This window comes from Nansenia antarctica (assembly GCF_963989245.1).
Source record: "Nansenia antarctica genome assembly, chromosome: 9".
Lineage (NCBI taxonomy): Eukaryota > Metazoa > Chordata > Actinopteri > Argentiniformes > Microstomatidae > Nansenia > Nansenia antarctica.
In genome coordinates this window covers 31,992,010-32,017,026 of record NC_137679.1, presented here as the reverse complement: position 1 = coordinate 32,017,026, position 25,017 = coordinate 31,992,010, and the positions used below count along the sequence as shown (strand labels likewise).

Sequence of the window (25,017 nt, the reverse complement as noted above, 5' to 3'; positions counted from 1 at the left end):
CTCCCTCCTGTCTGGGGACCCCACACTTATTGACTAATGGTGTGTGTGTGGGGGGGGCGAGGTAGGAAGGAAGGAGGGCTTGTAGCTCGAGGATGATGCCAACCTCCTATGCTAAGTCTGCAGTTTGGGTCTTACTTTGCATCCTCTCAGTACTACTTTCCAAAAGGTGCCCCCTGCTGGGGCAGAAGACATGATGAGTGTTTTTTTTTCTCGATCTCCAATCCTCTCATGGGTGTAGTGCATCTGTGCTCCCGTTATTAAACACTCAATGGATTTAATGAACCATATGGTGCCACTGGTTGGCTGTGGCAGGATGGACTTAGGGCAGCCATGATGCAATGATGAGTGTGGGTACAATCTCACAGGAAAACTTGAAAAGCCAACAACACATCTCATGTTACCCTATGAAACCCAGAACTAGAATCACAACCTTTTACCTGACTCACGCAAAGGTAAAAGGGTGTTGATGAGTATGTCTTTATCTCTTCAAAATGCCTGCCCACTACTACAATTCAATTGTGCCAGACAAACAGACAGACAGACAGACAGACATACAGACAGACAGACAGTCAGACAGAGACAGAGAGAGAGGCTTAAGCCTTTGCTGCCTTTGTGTTAGGGAGACGATGGAGTCATGTGATTGACAAACGATAAAGCCTCTCTCTGCTTGTCGTGTAATTGGTCTTGGACATCTGCCTTGTGTTCTGTAAGCGAGTAGAGCAGCTGATTACTGCGTGTATGTGTGTGCATGTGCGTGTGTGTGTGTGTGTGTGTGTGTGTGTAAGTGTGTGTGTAGGTTAGTCAGATCATACATCTTGGAGACTTGCCTATATAGGCTGAGGAACAAGCAGTCACAGAGCCATGGGGTTCATACCTGGTTCATAAGTGATGACAGTGATCGCAAGGGATGAAAATCGGATCCTCAAATGTTTATATGGATTTATGGGTAAACCAAAAGTAGTTTATGTGGTGTTTGTGGTGCCGTTGTGTTATTGTAGTCCTTTGATATCCACATATGTAAAAACGATGTTGTCCCTCTATGAGCTTATTTCCTAAATCATGTAATGGTGGTAATGAAAGATGGGGCCTATTAAGTTTTCCCAAGAATCAACAAACACTGTTTGACGCTAGGGGGCAACAAATTACTGCGATATGTCCTACTATTTGACGATTGTGTGTTCTCATCACTGTCATGGTGGTGGGCAAAACGGTTTCCGTTTCTAATTGTTTCATCCTAATGGTGGGACATTTCTAAATGTGTTATAGTCGGAGCCTGTATCCACAATAGCTATTAAAAATGGAATGCATCAATTTGTATTGGACATTTAATCCTTAGACACAAGCGCGCGCGATCGCCCGCCCCCCACACACACACACACACACACACACACACACACACACACACACACACACACACACACACACACACACACACACACACACACACACACACACACACACACACACACACACACACACACACACACACCACGGGAGAGATAGAGAGACAGCAGTATCCCCAAGTACACCAATGAATGTGCGTCACATATAGCAACTTACAAATTACAATATTGAACAAACCAATCAAAATTCTAACAAAGCGCAAATTTCTTTAAACCAATTGTGCTCAAAGGGGTACTACTCCGTTAGCGCACACACCGGTCAAGGACTGCCTCTTTCCATATATGGCAGCCACCTATATAGAGACGTCAGCCAAGTCACACCCGTCACGTTCAAGCGCACTAGTCCCGTCCTAGAGGAGCCATCCAGCCAGCATCACAATTCGCTTTCACTCGCTGTCTTTCTAAGATAACTTCTAAGTCATTGGGATAGCACAAAGCGTCTGGTTTTCATTAACCTAGTTTGCGTGTAGCCGATGTCACTGTCTCGATTCGAGGGAGGCAGCGCAGCATTTCATTCACGAGTTTGATACAGGATTTGATCATAGTGGGGATAGGAGAGAGAGAGTCACATTTTGGGGGAATTTAGTTGCTTTTTCCGTGACCGCACTGGATTTCGGTTGGACTCTGAAGTCGAGATCTTTTTCTTTTTTTCCTCCTGGAGTTTTGGATGGTGCATCGTTCAAAGACTATTTCTCCTCTGGAACAATAAGCTACTTTAACATTTGAGGCTACTTTTTAATAGGCTACGGCTACTTGTCTTGTGCGCAGTCAGTTTTCCACTCTCTTTGTAAAATTACGCATTTATCAGCCACTTAGGCTACCACGCATAGATTTTGCGCCAGTTGTATCAAGATATACAACAATGTTGCAATAATATTGCACTTCTATATTTGTGCCTTTTACCATCCAAGAACCTCCAGCAGTGCTCTGGGGCAAAAAACGGAAAGCGAGGCGCTTAAAGTTTTTAAAAACATTGGCCTTTAGATATGGCAATGGTAGGGTGGAGAGGCGCCGAGGAAGATGTCGCCGCCACTCAAGGCATCTCTTCTCCAGTCTCACAAGTAGGACCTCTGTCCCTCTCCTCCGATCTAACGGGCCATCTGAACCCGACCACCTCGCTGGATGTTCCCCAGACACCCCAGACGACCACCCCAGGCATCGCACCCTCCAGCAACTCGACGCAATCTATTACGAGCCAGACGTCGAATCATGCGATGGACAACAAAACCCAGCCGATAGAGTGCGTTGTGTGTGGGGACAAATCGAGTGGAAAGCACTACGGACAGTACACATGTGAGGGATGTAAAAGCTTCTTCAAACGGAGCGTCAGACGGAACCTCAGCTACACCTGCCGAGCCAGCAGAACCTGTCCCATCGATCAGCACCACCGCAACCAGTGCCAATACTGTCGGCTGAAGAAATGCCTCAAAGTAGGAATGAGGCGGGAAGGTAACCTGTCTTTTAACCTCGTCTCGTCGCACCCCACACTGTAGGCTAGCCTATACCACGACTGTAATATATATATAAATATACAGTATATATAACATATTATGTTCTCACAGACATATAGCCTACAAAATGTACTGTCTGTGTACGCTGTTAGCTTTGTAGGCTATGTCCTTCCAATGTGAATTATGCGAAAGCTACATGTCGATGCAGTATTGTACTGCAATGTAAAATATATAAAATTATTGATCTTGAAATGTTCCTATCATAATTCTTGTCTAATTCGTGGAGCATTTATAAATAAGAGCCCATTGTCTTGCAGCGGAGAGGGTCTGGGTTTGCTCGTAGGCCGATACGGTCAGCTTTTGAGAGACCAATAATACAAAATACCATGATGTCTTTCAAAGATTCATATTTACGGTGTAATTTCATTGCAGCAGTACAAAGAGGGCGGATGCTACCCACACAGTCCTACCATGGCCAGTTCGCTTTGACAAACGGAGACCCTCTCCAGTGCCATTCCTACCTATCTGGGTACATCTCCCTTCTCCTGCGAGCGGAGCCCTACCCGACGTCCAGATACGGCACTCAGTGTATGCAGGCCAACAACATCATGGGCATCGAAAACATTTGCGAGCTGGCAGCCAGGATGCTGTTCAGCGCTGTGGAATGGGCCAGGAACATTCCCTTCTTCCCAGACCTCCAGATCACGGATCAGGTAGCCCTCCTCAGGCTGACATGGAGCGAGTTGTTTGTGCTGAACGCAGCGCAGTGCTCCATGCCGGTCCATGTGGCTCCACTGCTGGCGGCGGCAGGCCTCCACGCCTCCCCCATGTCTGCGGACAGAGTCGTGGCTTTCATGGATCACATTCGGATTTTCCAAGAGCAAGTGGAGAAGCTGAAAGTCCTGCATGTAGATTCAGCGGAATACAGCTGCATAAAAGCCGTTGTTCTGTTCACTTCAGGTAAATAGCCACAATAAACAAATACAGACAGCTATATGTAGCCTATACCTAAAATGATAGAAAACTAAGAATTAGACAGACAACTGCAGTTGTAAATGCAAATGTAGCATTCAGATCCTATATGCCAAATGTGAATTATATCTGCTTAAACGTTATCTACAATTGAGGCTATCTGCTCAACTTATCATCGACAATTCCAAGAATTTATGACATGATTTGAAATAAATGATCATGTTATTGAGATGACTAATATAGGCTAGGCCTAGTAAAAGTCTTACTAATGTTAAATGTATTCCCAAATTAACTATCCGATTAATGAGGTTAAGGAAAATGTCGTTTTATTGATACATAGGAATAAATTGTTGTTGGCTTAGGTCTCTCAGTAAAATAAATTACCAACATTTAGGCCTAAATTATGCTATAAAGGATTTAGATAATAAAGCATAAAGAATACAGTGGTCTTGTTTCATTTAGCCTCTTACATAAGTTGTTGATTGTCATCATTTATTTAAATGAGTATAGGCCTAAGCCTAAAATGTAGGCCTTTCTCTTATTGGGGGAAAGAATGAATGAGCTATGCTAGGCTAATGCGCAGACAATGTTGTCAATATAGTTTAAGGTGGAATCCTTATTAATTTTTGGGCATCGGCCCAAGAAAAACAGTCCATTTCTCCCAGCGGGACCGTGAGTGTTCTCTGCACGTGTTTCAGAACTGGGCCATGACCCCCTCCTCACCCCGGCATTGTATCAGCATCACACATGGAATGGGCAAAATGGAGGGCAGCAGCAAAACTGCACTCACAATGACGATCTGAGATGTGATTTTAAGATGCATGAGTGGAGAATCTAAGCTTGGCATGCGTATGCAGGCCTATAGAGTAGACATATTTGAGATGTGAGCTGCTGTTTGCATTCCTACCTATTGTATTAGGCGCCATCTTGAATCCTTGACAGACAGATGGATACAACGGCGTGATTTTTAATTTGTCGAATGATAAACTGTCATGTATCTCCATCGATACACTATTTGTCAATAATATTCTATTATTCTAATAGTATTCTATTATTGCAGCATAAACATTTGTAAATGGTATAAATGCCATATACCTATAGGTCTAAGATTTATTTGTATGTTTTTTTTTTTTTTATGTAGGCCGATTAGTATTTACAAAAATGTTACAGATATATTTATGCATTCGTGAATTGCTCCTCAATGAAAATTAGAAAGTGTATTTAATTTTGTAAGACACACTGATGTAGCATATTGTCTTGTAAGAGCTGTACGCCTAGCCTACTGTATGCACCTGTTTTGACCATAAAACACATTTCCCCTCTGTAGATGCCTGCGGTCTGTCGGACGTGGCTCACGTGGACGGTTTGCAGGAGAAGTCTCAGTGTGCTTTGGAGGAGTATGTCAGGAGCCAGTACCCCAACCAGCCGACTAGGTTTGGGAAGCTGCTGCTCCGCTTGCCCTCTCTCCGCACAGTCTCCTCCTCGGTTATAGAACAATTATTCTTCGTCCGTCTGGTCGGCAAAACACCAATTGAAACTCTTATCAGGGATATGTTGCTCTCGGGAAGCAGTTTTAACTGGCCTTATATGTCACTTCAATAGATGAAGGAAAACGGCAAAGATGGAAAGTCAGTGCCACTAATAATGTTACTCTCTGAGAAAAGGCCTTCTGAAAAATGAGAGTTGCTTCCTTATTACAATTTGTTATTTGGAAAACTAAATACAGTATTTATTGGACCTTGTGTGTATATTTATTGTGCTTGTCAATGATATTTGATAAAAAAACGTTTTTTATTAGAGATTTTTCATATTTTTATCATTTTATTCTGCATTGTGGAAAATTGCACGAATCCATATTTCTTTTTCTTATACGTTCCATGGCACCGACATTATTAACAGTTACTTCAGAATATTTCAATGAAATACAGCACAACATTGTTACCAACAGCCCACTTATAATGATTTATTTGAAGTTTAACTTAGATATTGCTCATAGATGTAAATATAAGGACGGATTAATTAGTTAGTCATTTATATGTGGTGATTGTCTGTATTTTTACCTCGTCATTGCTGGTTAACAAATAACTCAATATGAGAAACATATATTTTCTAATCTCTCCTCAACTTAAGGAGTTCTATGTCATGTCAACTGAGATTGTATGTGTCGGGAACTGACTTGACAAATGAGTAAATATCACTGCAGGGTATTGCTAACTTAAACTATTTTCTGAGTCTGCGAATGGCTGCAGCTGACTTACTTGCTTGTGTGTGTGTGTGTGTGTGTGTGTGTGTGTGTGTGTGTGTGTGTGTGTGTGTGTGTGTGTGTGTGTGTGTGTGTGTGTGTGTGTGTGGGTGTGGGTGTGTGTGTGTGCGTGTGTCTGTGTGTGTGTGTGTGTGTCTGTGTGCTTGTGTGTGTGTGTGTGCTTGTGTGTGTGTGTCTGTCTGTGTCTGTGTCTGTGAGAGTGTGTTATTAACTATTTTGATTCAAGTATGCTTATTTTGAACAACCACTCTGATTGTACTGTGAATAAGTATTGGTACCGTATTAAATTATAACTCATGATTTATAAATAAAAGGTATTTCTTTTACCACTTAAATTCCGCGTGTGTGTGTGTGTGTGTGTGTGCGTGTGTGTGTGTCACACAGTGAGTGTGAGAGGGAAAGCGACAGACGGAGAGAGAGGCAGAGGCAGAGACAGAGACAGAAAGAGACAGACAGAGAGAGACAGAGAGAGAGAGAGAGAGAGAGAGAGAGAGAGAGAGAGAGAGAGAGAGAGAGAGAGAGAGAGAGAGAGAGAGAGAGAGAGAGAGAGAGAGAGAGAGAGAGAGAGCATTATTGAAGAGCAGCGAGTAAGACTGCGTGTTTAAAATATCTGAAACAGTAACGCAGTCGTGCAGGCCCATTGTGCTTCCTAGTATTTGTCCTTCCTAGTAAACGTTTTAATTGAAATAATTGGTTCCCATCGACATCGTCCATATTTGTGTCAGTATGGCTTTTGAGTGAATGCCATTTCACATTATATCTTTGATATTTCAAAGACGTATACTGTACAAGGCAGTGCCGTTTCAATATAAGCAATTGTAACAAATGCAGCAATCATGCCCTTAATGGATCGTCGAGGATCTAATGCTTTTGCTACATGTATTAAGGCCTATGTTTTTTATAACTGAAAAATAAAATAAATCAGTGTTGTCATGTTCAATTGTATATTAATGTAGTATCACAAGATGTGACCACAGGCACACATAGCGGGCGGGTGATGGTGGAATAGCAAAGCCCTATTCTTACATTTCGGGTAGCCTGCATGCATTTCTGAATGCAATTGAATTTGTTCTTTCAACATTGAACATCTTTCGACATTGAACTAAAGAGGCTTAATACGGAAATAAATAACTGCAATTAAAATAATTTCCAGGCCAGGTTCTAGTCGACAGAGCGTAAATTCAGACTGGGAATTATAATTTGCTCCTGGGCGACTAGTGTCCTAATGAGTGCTGTGTCAGTGTAGTTTACTCTCTCATCGGCGGCAATATAACCGTCCAGTCTAATACCGATATAGATTAATGTTTTTATCATTGTAGTTTTATGTTTAGCCTAATGTATAGCCTAATGTATAGCCTGTATACAATTACGTTCAGCAGGGCCGGTGTGGTGAATGTGCTGGTGTGGTGAAAGTAAATCAAAAGTATTACTTTCGACAAGTCAAACTTTATATTCTCTCCATGTTTTAAGTGACAGGGTCTGATGAGAAAGTCATCGAGTAGGGCAAGGTCATTTTTCAGCTTTTGACTGATTATGAAAGGGCAGATAGTACGATTTCAAATGATGTGTCATACATTGAAATCTGAAAAAAGTTAGAAGATAGGCCTATGCATATTTTAAAGTTGGTTCACCTCAAATCATATGCTATTGTAAGTTACTGTACCTATGGTAAGATCACAAAAGGTTTGTTGACATTGGACTTGTTAAGGTTATTATTATTAGATTATTGTTATTTAGATTATTTCAAAGTCAGTATTATTTGCTGGCCAACATTAATAAACCGGCCTACATTTCAGGTTTGGCCTACTATAAATAGGGATACATTTAATCTCTAATGGGGTGCAACCTGTAGGCTCTAGGCTCCATACAGTTATTGAAAGTGAAAATAAATTATTTTATCTTTTGACAAAGACGAAACGTTTTTTTGTTGTTGTTAATTTTCCCCATAACATTAGGGATTTTGATTTATATCACAAAATGTGGCCATGAGCTATACGGGGAATACCTCGGCTCTGGGTCTATGAAACATACTCGGGGTTAGGCCAAATAGGCTTACAGTGCGACATCAGCTTTCATTCGGTGGAATCATGCAACGTTATGCTACCTTGTGTGTCAAAAGTAAACTCAACTATTTTAAAATATGTGAAGTCTAGGCTATAGCCCACACATTACCCTCTACAGGACTAGGCTGATCTGATAATGACTATTGTTATAAATGGTATTGTCTATTGTTGAAGTTGTGCCTACCAACGCCGTTAATATTAATGTACTTGGAATTGTAAGTTCTACACAGTTTAAAAATAGGTACTAAATATTAGTTAGAATATTAGAAGTTTAGTGTTATGTTGAACCGCTGAGGGAACATAACGAGTGGATTGTTTTTGCATTGATGATGGACTGACAAATCCACGGCCTAAGGCTTTTATTTTTGATTTGATCCAAAACCTTTGATAGACATTCCCTTGATGAAATTTGTGACATTAAAAAAAACATTAAAGGAACATGATGAAATACGTTCGGCCTATAAAAGACCTGTAATAAACCTTCTCAAAATGTAACGTTTTAACCTTTAGGCTGTTACTCATATAGGACCAGATATTCGAATTAAAAAGTGCTGTTATTATTATTATTATTATTATTATTATTATTATTTGTGGATGCGTAAAACCCAAAAGTTGAGTTAGGCTGTAGACTATAACAAAATGAATGATAAATATGAAGGGAAAACCTGTCAGGCCTAAGACGTTCAATAACACTATTCCTCCCGCGACCATTGGTGAGCCTCTTTGGACCTCTCTTTTTTTCTTGATGAACTTTGCTATTTTGTTGTGAAATGGCCGAATAGAGGACTGCCTATAGATGAACATACGAAGAACATTCTTTGATATTTTAATTGAAATTCCTATTGACCTCTTTGGTTGAGAAGAAGACCAGGCCTATTGTCTGCATTTTTGGATTATCCGTCAAACACAATGACATAGTGGCACATCCATGTGCCTGGAGTTACAATGTAATGGAAATATAGCCTTTAAAGTTACAATATCTATCAACATTTTTGCATCAAAACAACAAAAGAATTGGACCGCTCATGTTAGGCCATAATAAACGTGTGAATGAAGTTATCAATAAACTATCAATACAGTTTAAACTAAATTAAACTATAGGCCTATCTTAAACGGAGTTTCCCCAGTGAAAAAGTATTGGATAACATGTTGCATTATGTTGCCTTTATATAGCCTACTGTATACAGCACAGTAAAAGTCAGCGTAGCCGGGAGATAATGATTGAATGAAAATGTTTTGCCACAGTCGGTATTGAATTAGTCAGTCAGTAGTCACTGTTAAATCTTAAGTTATATTAACCGTATATTATTTAGTTTAGACCACATTAAAAACGTTTAATTACTATTATGTTGTTAATCATCATCAATTTATTCAATCGAAGACTTTCTGAACATTTCGTTTTCTTGTAAGACGATTTAATTTAGACTCATGACGATTAGTTTAGTGATAGTAATACTATTTCCATAAACTCAATCATAGGTTTGTGTGATTAGTCTGCTTCTTTCGGTGTCTCATTGGACTAGGCCTATTTTATGTATTTTCGTTTGTTCAAAGAAGGCTACTATATACAAAAAAGTTAGAGTAATATTATTTTTGTCAGGATAACAAATGAAATGATCTTCAAAAATACCATCGAGGCCAAGTCGTTTATCTAAGCCTTCAGATGATTTATTTTAAGCAGACTACAACGGTTACTCTCTTGTGTATACAATCAATGACAACTGTGACTGTGTTTCAATTCGTCAAAACAATAATAAAGTAATAATAAACTTATAAGCCTGAGTTAAATATCTAACTGGAGATCCGCGCGCACATAACCGACATTTGCGTGCGTCATTGTCAGTGGGAGACTTGCGACGAGTCAACATCTCGCGTGAGGATTCCACCCAGTATGAATTAATATGAATGCGAAATATAATCACATTTAGCAGCCGTCAATCGAGTGAGCGTCACCCACATCAAATGTGTCTACCATTAAACTAATCATAATAGCTTCGCTGACCACACATCGAGTTTCAGCGATCATAGGGCCTATTGTTTAAAAAATGAATAACCGTGTCTGATGTATCGAATTTCATTGGAGGTGGTAAAGCAAATTACTATGAACTTACAAGGAGAAAAAAAATACTTGATGCCATAAACAGTCTGGGAGGTGAGACATACAGATGGACTGCCAGACACACACACACACACGCACGCACGCACGCACGCACGCACACACACACACACACACACACACACACACACACACACACACACACACACACACACACACACACACACACACACACCTGAGACATTTGAAGACAACACAAATGTGTATAAGTCTGATAAATCCAAATTAATGTATTTCTGTTTGGAGATCGCAAAGAAGGTCTGTCCCTAAATTGCCCTAATAATCCTTTGGTATGTGTTAGTGACATCATAAGACTCCCAAGTAGTTAAGTTCCCGCCCCCTATGTCTCTAAGTCGATCAAGGGACTCGCTGTCTCCCACGCGATGACCTCTGACATTACCAAGCTGCCCTCAGCCTGACACAGCGAAAAACGTTTTGATATGACGCCTGCAGTGACAAGGTAAGCCATAGGCCTACTAGTAAATCTACTGGAATATTGAATGGAGCCTTGCAAACATTTCCAGCACAATGAGAGAAGGGAGAGACCAATCAACTCAAGGACTGCACCAAGACTACACTGTTGTTGCTAAGAGACAGATGCAGAATAACCGCCATGAGAGGCATGGCCATGACCTCTTGAGAATGATCCCTCCCAAAGTCTAAAAGAGACATAATTTCCTTCTCCCGTTGCTGCCAATTACTACTATAGCCTACAGTAGAGAAGCTCCCATCGCTTTCAAGAATTAATTTTAAGGAGGAGGAAGCCTATAAAAAGACGGAGTGCTATGGTGTGTTTGATGATTTAAGTGACAAAGACAAACAGAATTTTCATCTTCTGCAATAAAAAGGAATAAATCTTATTTGGATGTTGAAGAGAGAGCCACATGGGTAGAGTTTTTTTGAGGTGTCCATTAAGGGGTGGAGCTTGGTTGTCTGTGGAATCAAGGTCAGGGAAGAGAAGGGAGGGAGGGGACAGAGAGAGAGAGAGAAAGAGAGAGAGACAGAGACAGAGAGAGAGAGAGAGAGACAGACAGAGACAGAGAGAGAGAGAGAGAGAGAGAGAGAGAGAGAGAGAGAGAGAGAGAGAGAGAGAGAAAGAAGGGGAGGGGAGGGGAGCGGATCTGTCAGACGAATGAGAAGATGAAGATTTGACAGTGAGGTGACGGAGAGTTCAGCTTAAACGAGGCCTGTCGATTAGTGCGGCTCCGGCAGTGACAGGTGGAATCTCAGGGGGACGTCTGTCACTCTGTCGGCTGCCAGACTGGTCACACTATATCACAGGGGACACACGGACTAGGCGGCGCCAAACCTACAGTAGGCCCACTGTTACAGAGCCCCATTGGCCCATCCCCTCGCCGGCCTGCCAATCAGGCCCTAGATCAGGGGTCGGCAATAGGCGGCCCGCGGGCCATTGCTGGCCCATCACCAATAATATTTGGCCCAGCAGAATATTTTGAGAATCCACTTTTTTTTTTTTTTTTTTACAATATCGGACCGACAGTCCCACATATAGCGCCTATAATGTCCGAATAGAGAATCTACCTCCACCTGAATAATGCTTATTGTACTTTTATCCATGTTGAGAGTGAATGACACAGGGACAGACAATCAGGCAGCGGGGTGCACCGAAGCGCACTGACGCTGAACCCCTCATAGTGAATCATAAGTAGGTGGACAACGTGTAGTGCTGAAATAGCCGTGTGTGGTTTGAAAAAAATAACACCAGCTCAGTAAATAATTCAAACGTAATGTTTACGTATATGTGACTGCAACACACATATGAACAGTAACAAAGCAAATTCAGTTTAATATTCTGAAAAACATTGACAACAAAATCGGTGAAAAAAAGAAAAGAAAGAAAAGTAATCCGCTTATGCGAGGGGTGGTGGTGCATAGGCCTATGCTCCTGAAACGACAGAGCAAACACGCTATTAGGGATAATAATTACAATGAGCCATTCATTCAAAATATAAAAAATACAATTAGGTTATTAAATACAATAACGACAGGCTTGGTACTCACTTAATGTGAAAAGTGGCATCTCCCATCGGTCAGTATTTGCTTGATATCTGGTTATATGGACGTCACTTTAATCCGCAGGCAGTTCTCAAGTTTTTTTTTGCATCAATCGATTCCTCTCGTGCGTCTTTATCACATTCATTGAGGAAAAGGACGACTCGCATGTATAGAAAGGGAACATTGTGAGCACGGAAGATGTGAGTCTCACAACGGCTTTGCGTTGATGAAACCAGGTAGGATGAACATTATAGTTCGCTGTCCATTCCTCTTTAAATGCCCTGTTTTCACCGTCAACTTTCCTCTTTACACCTTTGGAGAGTGACATGATGTTTCTCTTGCTAGTTAGCAGGTTAAATGTTTAGCTAACTTCACCCGGCAGGCAAACAACCAATCCAATAATAATGTGACCTTGTCTGGAAGGAGGGGGGAATCATTCAGAATGAAAGTATGTTAAATAATTATTAGAATAAGCTAGGCTGCGCTACATCGTCAGTCCACACATTTATTATTCAAAACTATGGAAAAGGGTGAAACTACGTTTCAACGTTGTTGAGAATCACAACACAAACTTGCTAGTCAAGCCAAAATACTGCAACGTAATGGATTGGACTGCTACCTAGTTAGCTACAACACTACTTTATTGTTACCTAGTTAACTACAACACTACTTTACATTGTTACCTAGTTAACTACAACACTACTTTACATTGTTACCTAGTTAACTACAACACTACTTTACATTGTTACCTAGTTAACTACAACACTACTTTACATTGTTACCTAGTTAACTACAACACTACTTTACATTGTTACCTAGTTAACTAGAACACTACTTTACATTGTTACCTAGTTAACTAGAACACTACTTTACATTGTTACCTAGTTAACTACAACACTACTTTACATTGTTATCTAGTTAACTAGAACACTACTTTACATTGTTACCTAGTTAACTACAACACTACTTTACATTGTTAGCAGGCTCACAAAACAAGCTGTGTTAGTTGACTAGCGATGTGTACATTTTTCGAAAGAAAAGTCAAAGCATTAGAACGTGTCACATTTTTTAACAATCAATTACTTATGAATGAATGAATGAATGAATGGAATGAAGAATGGTCTTTATTGTCATTGCTACAGTACAGGTACCAAACAACGAAATTTAGGAGGGGTGGCTCCCCTGGTGTTAAGGGGAAAAAAAAGAAAAAAAAAAAAAAAAAAACGTTCGGGCCCGCCATCTAGTGGCTCAAAAAAATTTGGGCCCGAGGCCAAACCTAATTGCCGACCCCTGCCCTAGATTAAAGCCATTGCGCGCAGAACCTGACAAAAGTAATTCTAATCCTCAGTAACACGAAACAAGTTTTTTTTTTTTTATCGTCAGCCTTCTAAACAACAATTTTGGACCACGGTATTTGTAATCTAAGATATAACTCTATAGATCCATGTACATTGAATATTTGGTGTGTTTTTTTTAATCCTCACTTTTGTACAGCGGTCTTTTTCATTGAAAGGCTGTGTCGGGAGAGGGCACGGGTCTCTGGAGGGTGCTGTTGCTAAGATCTATTAAGATGCAAATCTTTCTGGTTGGAATTCTCCAACTTTTTGTTTAGGCAAAGAGAGAACACCAGGGAGGGGGCAGTGCAGAGAGGGGGGAGAGGAGCTCTTCATACTGGGATGTAAACACATGCCATCACATGATTCCAATGTTTCCAAGCTTCACGTAGAGAATTTAAGTTCAGATGCAAAGTGGAGCTCTATAATTATTCAGGTTGATCATTACGACGACGACAAGTTTGTGTTGTTAATATCATAATAAGATATCTTTTTTAGAATCATCCATTGTGTGACAATCTTTTGCTGATTATACAGTCGACAAGAACATAATTGCGTGGACTTCATTTAGCATGCTGTCATGGTAACATCAAGGAATAGATGCTAACAATAAGCTGTTCATAATGGGAGATGTCACTATGTCAGAGGCAGCAACAGTGATAAGATGAGAATGCCAAGACATACCAAACAAGCAATAACAAAAGCTACTTTAAAATCACCCAAGGGTAGACTATGTGAGGCGAAAGGGTCAAGTTTGCTTGTTTGAAATGAAAAGGTCCCTGGTCCTCAGTGTTTTTACCCGTGTAAAGATATTTCCAGGGGGGAATACATATTAAATAAAGATCCTTATTGATTTACACTCAAGTTTAGGTTTTATTATGATTATTTATGTATTAACGCATGCATGTGTCAATCTCCCCTGAAAATAATAGATGTAGATTTTGCAGCAATGCAAACAGAGTGACAGTCAAACTATGAAAAAACCTAATGGGTTTGGAATGGAGTTTCTGAAATGCAGTATGGAGAAGGTATGAAAAGAGAGGCTGCTTTTGTCATCCTAAAAGAGGCTCGAAGGAGAGCTGACCTACAAGCCAGAGGTGCTGACATTGCATCAATACATCTCAGATCACGGTTGGCAGAGACTCTTTTCATTCCCCCAGCACAGGTTTCTATCATTAAGGATGTGCATATCACTCTCCTATGCTTGGATGGTCTGTGTCCCCCAAGAACAGAAGAGACGCTGACACACACAGAGAGAGGGATGGAGAGAGAGAGTCAGAGAGAGAGAGAGAGAGAGAGAGATAGTCAGGGAGAGAGATAATCAGAGAGAGAGAGATAGTCAGAGAGAGATAATCAGAGAGAGAGAGAGAGAGAGAGAGAGAGGGAGTCAGAGTGAGAGAGAGTTAGAGAGAGAGAGAGAGAAATAGTCAGAGAGAAAGAGAGAGAGATAGTCAGAGAGAGAGAGAGAGAGAGAGAAAGAGAGAGAGAGAGATACTCAGAGATAGTCAGAGAGAGAGAGACATAGTGGTTATTCCACAGCTCTCTCAGATCCCCAGGCATCCAGGCAGGCGGTGTGAGAGCTGAGGCCCAGGGTAGCTCTCCCCTGAAAGGGAGCCCCAGAGAGGTGACCAGCCTCAATGAGAGCAGGTTATAGGGGGAAGGGAATGCTTTTGCTCTGCGTTTGGCCCCCTGACCCACTGTCCAACGTCTGGCTCGGCGTCTTTGAGACCCAACATATTTATTTGCGACCGTCTGAAGAAAAGAGGGGTGGAACGCCTGTCAGAATAAGGACATTGGTATTCTGACAGCTTCATCTGCGGTTGAGGGGCAGCGATGACAGGCACACAATGACGTTGCTCTCTAGACAGCCTCGGAGCACAAGAGTGTCATCCATGGACACGGTGGAGAATCGTGGGGCAGGATTTGACACACTAGAATTATTATGTGGCCCAATCTGACGTCTGTTTTTCCCCATCGATGCACAGAAAGTACAGTAATACTCGTATGTGTTGCACAAAGTGACTCAGACACTAGTTATTGGAATTAGGACATTGAAAGTCGGGGTAAATTAAGATGAAATGACACAGAAGCAACCTCCCAGTGTAATCATTGTACAGTACCTAATTGCATTAGTGGTGCAGCGAGCCTGACGTTGCAACCCTGTGGTGTCAGGGTAATATGCTTGTGTACTTAGTGTACTTAACAACATTGTTCCTTATCAATAAGTCATTATCTAAACTCTACCGCCACGGCTTCCTCCACCCCTCTAAAAAAACTCATTGTGGTGAAACAAAGAAAATGGAGAACTGAACAGAAATGGCAATTTGCTGCAGCGGAATGCTGTCGCCACCACACCCTCGCAGGCCCTTTCAACACACTCTAAGCCATCAGATCAAATTAATGTCTGTCTCTAATTGATAGAATAACAAGCTGTTAAGCAATGGTGAACGTCATTGTCCCAGACAAAGGGGCAAACAATAGAAAACACAACTTTACAGTAGAGTGAAAAACTGGCTCCAGACTATCGCCGTAGCAGGGACATTTCACTAAAGATATCCATCTCCTCAAGAATCACATTTCACTGTTTAAGAGCTCATTAAAAAAGCTGCCAAAATGAAATATCAGCACGTCAATAGTCTATCTTTATTGACAATACAGTTCTTTTTTGGTTTGTTTTTACAAACATTGTATTGTTTCTGTGATATTTGATGAGGTTAATGATGATGCATTATTTTACAGTATTCAATAAAACATGCACATTTATAGAAGGACTATGGCATCTGTACCGTAAGCCCTACTGTCTAAATATTACTTTACCTGTTTACCTGCACATAGTATATGGATTATATTAGTATTAGTATTATCATTATGTTATTATCAAATTGAGTGAATTATGGTACATTTACCACAACATAGGGCATAAAGAGCTATAGGCCCACACATCTTTTAAACTAGCTTGTTGCTTTAATGTAACCGTGCTGTAAATGTTACTATACCTCCCAGAATCTAATGGCTCCCCAGTCCCCTTAACATCTTCATAATAAACTGCTCAAAGGACTATGGATCTCACGTGGCGCCTTAACTATGAGCTATAATGTGTAACCGAGGATCAACCCCCTCCCCCCGGCATGGCCTCCCCTACCCCTGGAGGTGTTTCTGGGGTGGTCTCTCCTGTTCCTGTCACCGTGCGGCTGGTCTTATAGGCCAGAGACACCCCCCCCCACCTCCCTGCCACCACCCTGTCCCCACCCCACCCCACCCCGCCCCACTCCTTCCACCCCCCCCCCCCCCCACTGTGCCTAGGCGTCATGAGATTACTGAAGCAGTGCTGACATCTCTATCAACCTGACCCACCACTGTGGCCTTTTCCTCTTGCACTCTTGGCCCTCTCCCCCCTTCTCTCCCCCTTTTCCTCCTCCGCTCTCCTCGCTCTCTCCAAGATCCGTCACACTCTGGCCTTAACGGCTCGCCAAGAAAAAAAAAATGAACTCCACCGCCGGTCTCCCCCGCCTCCCCTTTCTTTTTGTATTGCCTTTCTTCTCCCACACACAAGACACCGTAAGAACACTGTTCCCTAACATTTCTGATGAGATTGTTTTACCGGGCCTCCTCCTGTCTCTCTCTCTCACTCTCTCTCTGTCTCTTTCTGTCTCTCTCTCTCTCTCTTACTGTCTCTCTCTCTCACTCTCTCTCTGTCTCTTTCTGTCTCTCTCTCTGTCTCTCTCTCTGTCTCTGTCTCTCTCTCTCTCTCTCTCTTACTGTCTCTCTCTCTCTCTCTCTGTCTCTCTCTCTCTCTCTCTCTCTCTCTCTGTGTGTCTCTCTCTCTCTCTCTCTCTCTCTCTCTCTCTCTCTGTGTCTCTCTCTCTCTCTCTCTCTCTCTCTCTCTCTCTCTCTCTCTCTCTCTCTCTCTCTCTCTCTCTCTCTCTCTCTCTCTCTCTCTCTCTCTCCACAGCCTGTGTCTGGCCTGGTGCTTCAGTCTGCCAGATCAAAGTGAACATGGAGTCCCAGAGGTAGCCATGGAGCATGAAGGCAGCCTATAGGAAGTCCATATGGAAAACCAGTCCCAGGAAGGAGGCAGCTTCTATAATCCTCTGTCTAATAATCTAGGTCGGGCATGCTTTAGGATTCACAATTAATAGCGCTGCATCTTTCAATAAATACAGTGAATGCCAATGAATGTCTTTTATATTTGCAAAATACAAATCATGAAACCATCCTGACCACCCAGACACACAGATTGAGAGAATACATTTTTAATTTGAAAATAAACTGCAGATTCTCATATTAGTCCTTTATCAGTAAAGCTTTGTGCTGAATGTGCTTTGTCTAAATCCATATACAATTACACTGTGCAGCAGTAGGAGCAGGCTTAAAAGATGATATCCATTAGGTGTCAACAATGGATGTGCCCTTCCATCCCATGGAATAAGGAGAAAAGCTTCATCTCATCCAGAGGCTCACTGAGACGGCACACAGAGCTCCATTGTCTCAACCAACCCAGGATCATATTGTGCTTTGGCCTTCTGCAGTCCACCATTTGGGGAAAGGGACAAGGCCTTACGTTTACAGTCTGTAAGGCTCCCATTCGGACAAGGCCGTGAAAACGGCGAGGTGTGAGAAGAGAATGAATCGAGAGAATCTTACAGAGCTATGGAGCAGATTTGATAGCAGGGCAGGGGACCCCTCTCCTCATCTGTCTGTCTGTCTGTCTGTCTCTCTCTCTCTCACTCTCTCTCCATAGACACACTGGGACTGGGAGTCCCCCTCCAGACCTCTTCCTTCTCCCTGCGACTGACCTCCCATCTCCACCTCAGTCTCATAAAGCACCAGCGCGGTCATTATTTTGGGCAGATGGAGAAGGGGGCAGCCCGTGAAAGGAGCTGGTGTCACTCCTAAGGAGAGGATGGTAGGGATGACAGAGAAGAAAAAGAGAAATCAGAGAAAAGATCAAAAGCAGAAGCTCGCTTTTCATTCCCCCCTGAAAGCGCTAAAGAGGATAAGGAGCGATCGGGCCTGGGGTCTCCTGTCCTCTCTGGCAATTAGACTCAGCTGATGAAGAGAAAAGGATGAATGGCAGGGTTCAAGGCCCCTCTCTAGGTCTCACACAACAGGGTGGGTTTTTTCTCGAACGCCTCCTTTATCTTCCGCTCCTTTCAGAGTGTCAGAAATGCAGCTGAAATATCTCCAGGAGAAGACAGCACAATCCCCGATGCCAAGCCTTAATCACGGTGGCTGATGAGATTGGGGGATGAGAGCCTGTGTCTGAGAAAAAAACACACAAGCATTCATCTCTTTATAGGGATTAATCTTTTACACATTATTATGAGACTCACGATTGAATTATTTCTTTATTGTCCTACTTGGTAGATTAAGGACAAATTAAATAAAGTGGGCACTAAGTGTTTCATAATGCTCCACACAAATAGAAATATCCCTAATTGTGCTTAAAACAGAAAAGCATAGCACAGGACATCACGACAACAGATGCACATACTGTATCTAGAAACACATCCACCAAATAAATTCTGTCAGTCTAAGAAACTGACTTGAAACGGACTGAATGGAATACAAAAGGAAACCTTGCATGCTAACACAGAGAACCATCAAAAACATTATCATAGCACCAGGGTGCATCTGCAGAGTAGCTGATCGCTGAATTGCGCTCCATGTAAACAGTGATGGGTCTGGGGATGATGGGTTTCTAAACAATGGTTTGGGCCGCACTTCACCGTTTAGAATCCAACTGTGAATAAAGTGCTGCCTTGGTCACAACCACAGAAACATCTCCATTTACCCATTTACCATCTTCTGCATATGCAATGGCTCCGAAGGCTGCACGTCATATTCATACTCACCGAGGGAGACACTCAGGGATGTATAGCTACTGCGCACGCTTTGACATAGACTAAGCTTATAGAGGACTCACAGCAAGCAGATGGGCTTTCATTTATTAAGTCATTGACAATCAAAAGATACAAATTTGGGGGGAAATGCAATGGTGTGATAAACGGGATTGTATAACGATAAGAACGATGGTAAGGTATAGACAAGAACAATGGTAAGGCATATGAATAGGCAACAAAAAACACAACAGTGACGACAGATAATACCAACACAGCTCAGGTTGTAACAACCATACTTAACCTAATGGGTTATTGAATAGACCTGACATGGTGTAAGTTGATCAGGGTGGATTAAAACCATGTTGAAACTGTAGGCTTGGCCATGGAGTCCTCCCTGTAGATGTTTATTTAGGACTAGCAGCATGGACCCCTGCCCTTAATCCTCCTGCAGACACACCTCTAGAGACCTGTATAAAAGCCCTGGACTGACCAACACTCAGACATCAACCTCAGTGCCAAGGAACCTCTCCAAAGCATCTCCACAACCATCTAGAACCTTCTAGAGTACCTCCACCACCAGAGCCAAGGAGCCATCTGGGTATCATCTCTTCTCTCCACCATGAAGATGGACCACAGCCCCTCTCTCACCCTCCTCCTGCTGCTCCTGCTGGGCCTCTCCCAGGCCAACCCTCTCCTGGAGGACGGAAGTGAAGAAGATGGAAGTGAAGAAGACTACCAGATGGACGACCCTGATGCTGAAGTTATCGACATCACCACCAGAATTCTGACCACTAACAACGGCTCCAGTGAGCTGCTATGGGAGGGAGACATGCTAGCACCAAAGACCAGAAACGCTATGGTCTGCTATAACAGCAACTGCCTGTGGAGGAAAGCCAGAAGCGGCAAGGTTGAAATACCCTACATAATGAGCAGGCAATTCACTCGGCGCGACACACAGATGATCGAGAGAGGCATGAGGTCCTTCCACGGCAGAACCTGCATTCGCTTTGTGCCCTACACAAACCAGCGTGACTACATCAGTGTTGAGAGTAGAAGCGGCTGCTTCTCTGATCTTGGGAGAATCGGAGGTCGGCAGATTCTCTCCATCAGCAAAAGCGGCTGCCTTCACCACGGTATCATTCAGCACGAGATCATCCACGCTCTGGGCTTCCAGCACGAGCAGACCAGGAGCGACCGTGACCAGTACGTCAGGATCAACTGGCAGTACATTCCCACCAACGTGGCCTATAACTTCAAGAAACAACGGACCAACAACCTGAACACCCCCTACGACTACTCCTCCATCATGCACTATGGAAGAACAGCCTTCACTACAGCGTATGGAAGGGACACCATCACCCCCATCCCCAACGCAAACGTGAGGATCGGCCAGAGGCGAGACATGTCCAGAATCGACATCCAGAGGATCAACAATTTCTACAGATGCTAAGTCAGAGAAGTCTGGAGAAGCTGAATATGAAGTGTCCGGGTTCAGTAAAAAATCATCAGCACACTAGTTTGAGTTTAATTTGAAATATATGGAGTTAGAAATGGGTTGTTGAATGTAGCTGACCATATCACTTTGATCACATTGGTGAAATCACATTGGGGGAAATGCTTTGAAACATACAAATTAAAGCATTGGGGAAATAAATGTTATTGAATATGATCTCCCTTTTCTCTCCTGATTATACCTGATATATCATATTTATTTTGACGGGTTCTCCGAAGGTTCCTTGGCTGGTGGTAGCCTGGGGCATCTTCTTGAGGGAGAGCTTTGATGTTGCCCCACCGTGGCCTGAGTGGTGGGCTGCAGGCTCAGCTGTGAGGAGGAGATGGGGAGCGGGGGGGCAGAGGTAAAGGGGGCAGCAGACAAGAATGACAGCGAGGGGGTGGGTTGGGTGGGTTGGTGGGGCACTAGAGGGCATCTTGCAGCACAGCCAAGCCTCTGGCTGTGTTCTCCTCTGCACAGCACCAGATATTCTTAGCACTTACTTACCTGGCTTATGCTTTCTAGATTAAATGCATTGCTATGGGTGAATCCTATCCATATACAGATAAAACCCATTTACAAAACCCATTCATTTCAGCTGACTTAAGCCATGTCAGAGGTATTATTTCAATGGACGAATTCAATTCAAACTTCAAGGTAGATTGTACCCAGAAATTCAGCCCACAAGGAAAGCATTGTGTTGTACAGGTAGTGACAGTATGTGTAACAGAAATGATCTTACTGTATCCTGTCTCACAGACTGTCCTCATTTACAATTGTTGACAGAGAGCCATTAGTAGCAGCTAAGATTGTGACAGCTCTTAGCCATGCATGCGTTTTTTCAAGTTGAATTTATCCTCTTTCAATTAATTTCGTTTGAAATTAGAAATTAAAGTTGAAATTGATTATACACTTAAAACCATGAAGAGGCGCGCAAATTAATCAATATGTTCCTGTTACAGAGCTGAGTCCTCGTGCTCACCGGCTGCAGGGTAGAAACACAATACAGGCTGGTTGGGTTGCTGTGAATTCATTGATTGACTCAATTATAAGTAAAATATAACTATGTTGTCCAGTAGACGGCTGATTATACAGTACAAGACCCCAAAGGTGCATTTCCTTACGTACACTGTTTACCAAATGGGTTTGGATGGATGTATAAGTTCTACCAGAGAAGTAACAAGGATATTAGAGGACTATTAGGAGTTGTAATTGGATCTTGCACACGCACACACACACGCACACACACACACACACACACACACACACACGCACACACACACACACACACACACACACACACACACACACACACACACACACACACACAATCTTTTGTGTTAAATGTACGGTATGATGTCTCAGTGCAGGCATATGGGCTCAGGGCTGAATCTTCCCAGGTTTGATTTGGAGTTTTAACAAGTCTATTGAGACCGATCACCCACTTTATTCATAGCTAATCAGAATGCATATGCCACATCACATCATTTCATATGTATCCCCCTTGCCCGGATCATGATTTTACTTGGTAATTTTGAAACATCCCACTACCTATACATATTCATGTTCAGCCTATATGTGTCAAATTGAGATGTCCTTACAGTGTCCTTGACGGCAGGCTATTAATATTGCATACCAAAGTCAATATAATAACAGTCTGCAGGTCATTGACGGCTATGTGAGTAGGCTTTCTTTCCTCAAGACAATGCAAGTCAATTTGTTTACATTTACTGCAAATAGTCAAACATTTAGTCAAAGCATCCTAATGGTAATTATACATAAATCAATGAATGCTCACTACTCCAGTGTAGTGTTATACTGTAGGGTGTATTAAACCCTCCATAATACCCTACACCATATCTCAAGAAGAACCTCATTACTGCAAAGCAGATCATAAATGTTTTAAATCTCCTGGCATTATATAACCCTAACATCTCCATCAGAACATTCTTTCAATCCCTAAATTAGTCTGGATGTTGCTGTGGTTTCCAGCACGTATCCCTCTATATCCCTCTCATGAAAGGATAAAAAGAGCACTACCTGTCTGAGCGAGCGCTCGGTTGTCTGGTGCAGTGTGTGTGTGATATCTCGCTAGCTTCAGGCGACTCGTCGCGGCAGCTGAGAACAGGTCATGGAGGTCCTCCAGCTTAGGATGCCTGCGGCGTTGCCTTGAGGACCAGGAGACAACAGGGAGTCTGGGTGGTGGAGAGGTCTTCGTCTTCCACAGCTGCACTAGCAGACTTAGAAAAGAGACTAATGAAGATACAACACTACACACATATTATCACACACTACGCAGTATCATATCGTCTCTCTCAGAGCTCTATAGACTTAAAGCACAATAGAGAAACTGAATTGTAACCATGAAGATAATACACTATAATATGATCCCACTCACAAAGTTCAAGTCTGTAGACTTCAAAGGAAAGCCGAATGAAGATGCATAGCCTACTACACAGCACCATCTCTATCCTGTAGCTATATAGAGTTTAAAAGGACAACAGCTAATGAAAATACACACGTCATCATTACAGAACTCTTCAAAGAAAAACTGCCATTTTGGCTCATAGCACAGGACAGCTGAATCATAAATATGAAGTCAATTCTCTAAGTAAAGTGTAATCAGATGTTTTTATTGCATTGCAAGCAAATTAGAAAAAAAGCAGATCCTCATAAGTCGTCTTGATAAATAAATAATATCAATATACAGTATATTAGGTGTGCATAGAAGTACATTTAGTCCCATAGCATTTGCTAGCAAATGGAGAAACTGTGTTAATTGATGCATAACATGACACATAGTATACAATGAATAATATACAGTATATCTAATGTAAAATATAATTGCATATATTTTAGTAGAATATGAATCAATATATTCTTTATCCTTGTTTTACAGTAGAAACATTATAAATCTGTATGACAATATAGTACTTATGTGGGGAATGGCAGGGTGGGAGTAGGGACTGTACACAGAGGAATAATCTCACATGGCAAAACATAAACATTTGAAAAGAAAGCAAAACAGTAGCATTCCGAACAATTACATTCAGTAATCTGTAACAACAGATTTGAATCTGATCTTGCTTTTAAACATTTAGCAGTCAGAAAAGTGATTCAAGCTACAGCAGCATTTGATTGATAAGTCTCTGAAATAAAAATAAAATGATAATATATAACATTATTCTAAAAACGTACAGTATATACATATACGTATCTAATACGATCATAACCACTACTGTGATCACAAATCAGTGGCTATATTGTTAGTTAAAGTGGTAAACACATCCATCCAACGACCCGTGTGCTGACTGCCACAGTCAAGCCCATCTCTATGTACCGTAGGAAACAAGTAGAGGCAGGCCATGCTGCTCTGCCATTTAGCACACTAGTTTCAAAACCTCCACTTGTGGGGGATTCACGCCTGACTGGCAACCCAGGAGCAGCTTTCCAGCCTAATCCGAAAAGGGATTTGTTGGGAATATGGCAGATTCCATAGCCTCCATCCTACGGCCATTTGCTGGGGATAACAGTCGTAAAGCATTGGCATTAGGTTCAGTATAATGGGGTCTTGTCTTCCATTGGAAGCCAAAGTGGCCCCGTTCCTCAAGTCTACGTGGTTCTTTTCCTCCTGAGTGGACTCTGGGACTTCAGCTCACTGTACTGCACCTGAAGACACAGAGAGACAGAAGTGAGGAGAGCAGTGTGGTCAGGTAGGCAGGCAGGTAACACTCACCACTACCACCATCATCACCCCTCCCCCCGGTACTGCTTCTCCCACCCCCCACTGTTGTTGTGCTGACCGAGGGAACACAGAGGCTCGAACATGGATGAGTCATCTTCTAAGTCTAATTGCTCTAAAACACTGGAGCTCAGGGTAATATGTTGAGGTATATGTTGTGGTATGATGTGGATGTATTTATCTGGTGTGTGACGTGTTGTACACCTGTCACTTTTAATTAAAGTCCAGCAATAATTACCCTATGGGGTAAATAAAGTTTCCTGAGTTTAATTAAACTGAATTTGTACGTATGGTGGATGGGAATGGAGTCCACGCCACCAGC

At 42.2% G+C, this 25,017-nt stretch overlaps 3 protein-coding genes across 8 annotated transcripts in view; 2 read left to right on the top strand and 1 right to left on the bottom strand.

Annotated features, from left to right (window-relative positions):
* Window positions 1–2,389: 2,389 nt before the first annotated feature.
* On the top strand, window positions 2,390–5,428 carry LOC308164817 (COUP transcription factor 2-like; the record flags this gene model as incomplete). 2 transcript variants are annotated; one of them, XM_080538861.1, is made up of 3 exons in its annotated part: window positions 2,390–2,852; window positions 3,287–3,814; window positions 5,154–5,428. In XM_080538861.1, 3 exons carry the CDS (start codon window positions 2,390–2,392, stop codon window positions 5,426–5,428), a joined length of 1,266 nt encoding a protein of 421 aa, XP_080394987.1. The 2 variants fall into 2 exon arrangements, with proteins under 2 accessions (XP_080394987.1, XP_080394986.1); XM_080538860.1 differs by having other exon boundaries at window positions 3,257–3,814.
* Window positions 5,429–19,896: 14,468 nt separating this feature from the next.
* On the top strand, window positions 19,897–20,911 carry LOC308164948 (high choriolytic enzyme 1-like; the record flags this gene model as incomplete). Its single annotated transcript, XM_080539023.1, has 1 exon — window positions 19,897–20,911. Exon 1 carries the CDS (start codon window positions 20,081–20,083, stop codon window positions 20,909–20,911), a length of 831 nt encoding a protein of 276 aa, XP_080395149.1. The 5' UTR covers window positions 19,897–20,080.
* A 2,660-nt stretch (window positions 20,912–23,571) lies between these two features.
* Window positions 23,572–25,017, bottom strand: part of LOC308165248 (multiple C2 and transmembrane domain-containing protein 2-like) — a 44,908-nt gene continuing 43,462 nt past the window's right edge. For all 5 annotated transcript variants that reach the window (XM_080539397.1, XM_080539395.1, XM_080539394.1 and 2 more), the window contains one exon: window positions 23,572–24,622. In XM_080539397.1, coding sequence (XP_080395523.1) covers window positions 24,609–24,622 — 14 coding nt within the window. In that variant the 3' untranslated portion in view covers window positions 23,572–24,608. The remainder of the gene's footprint in view (window positions 24,623–25,017) is intronic.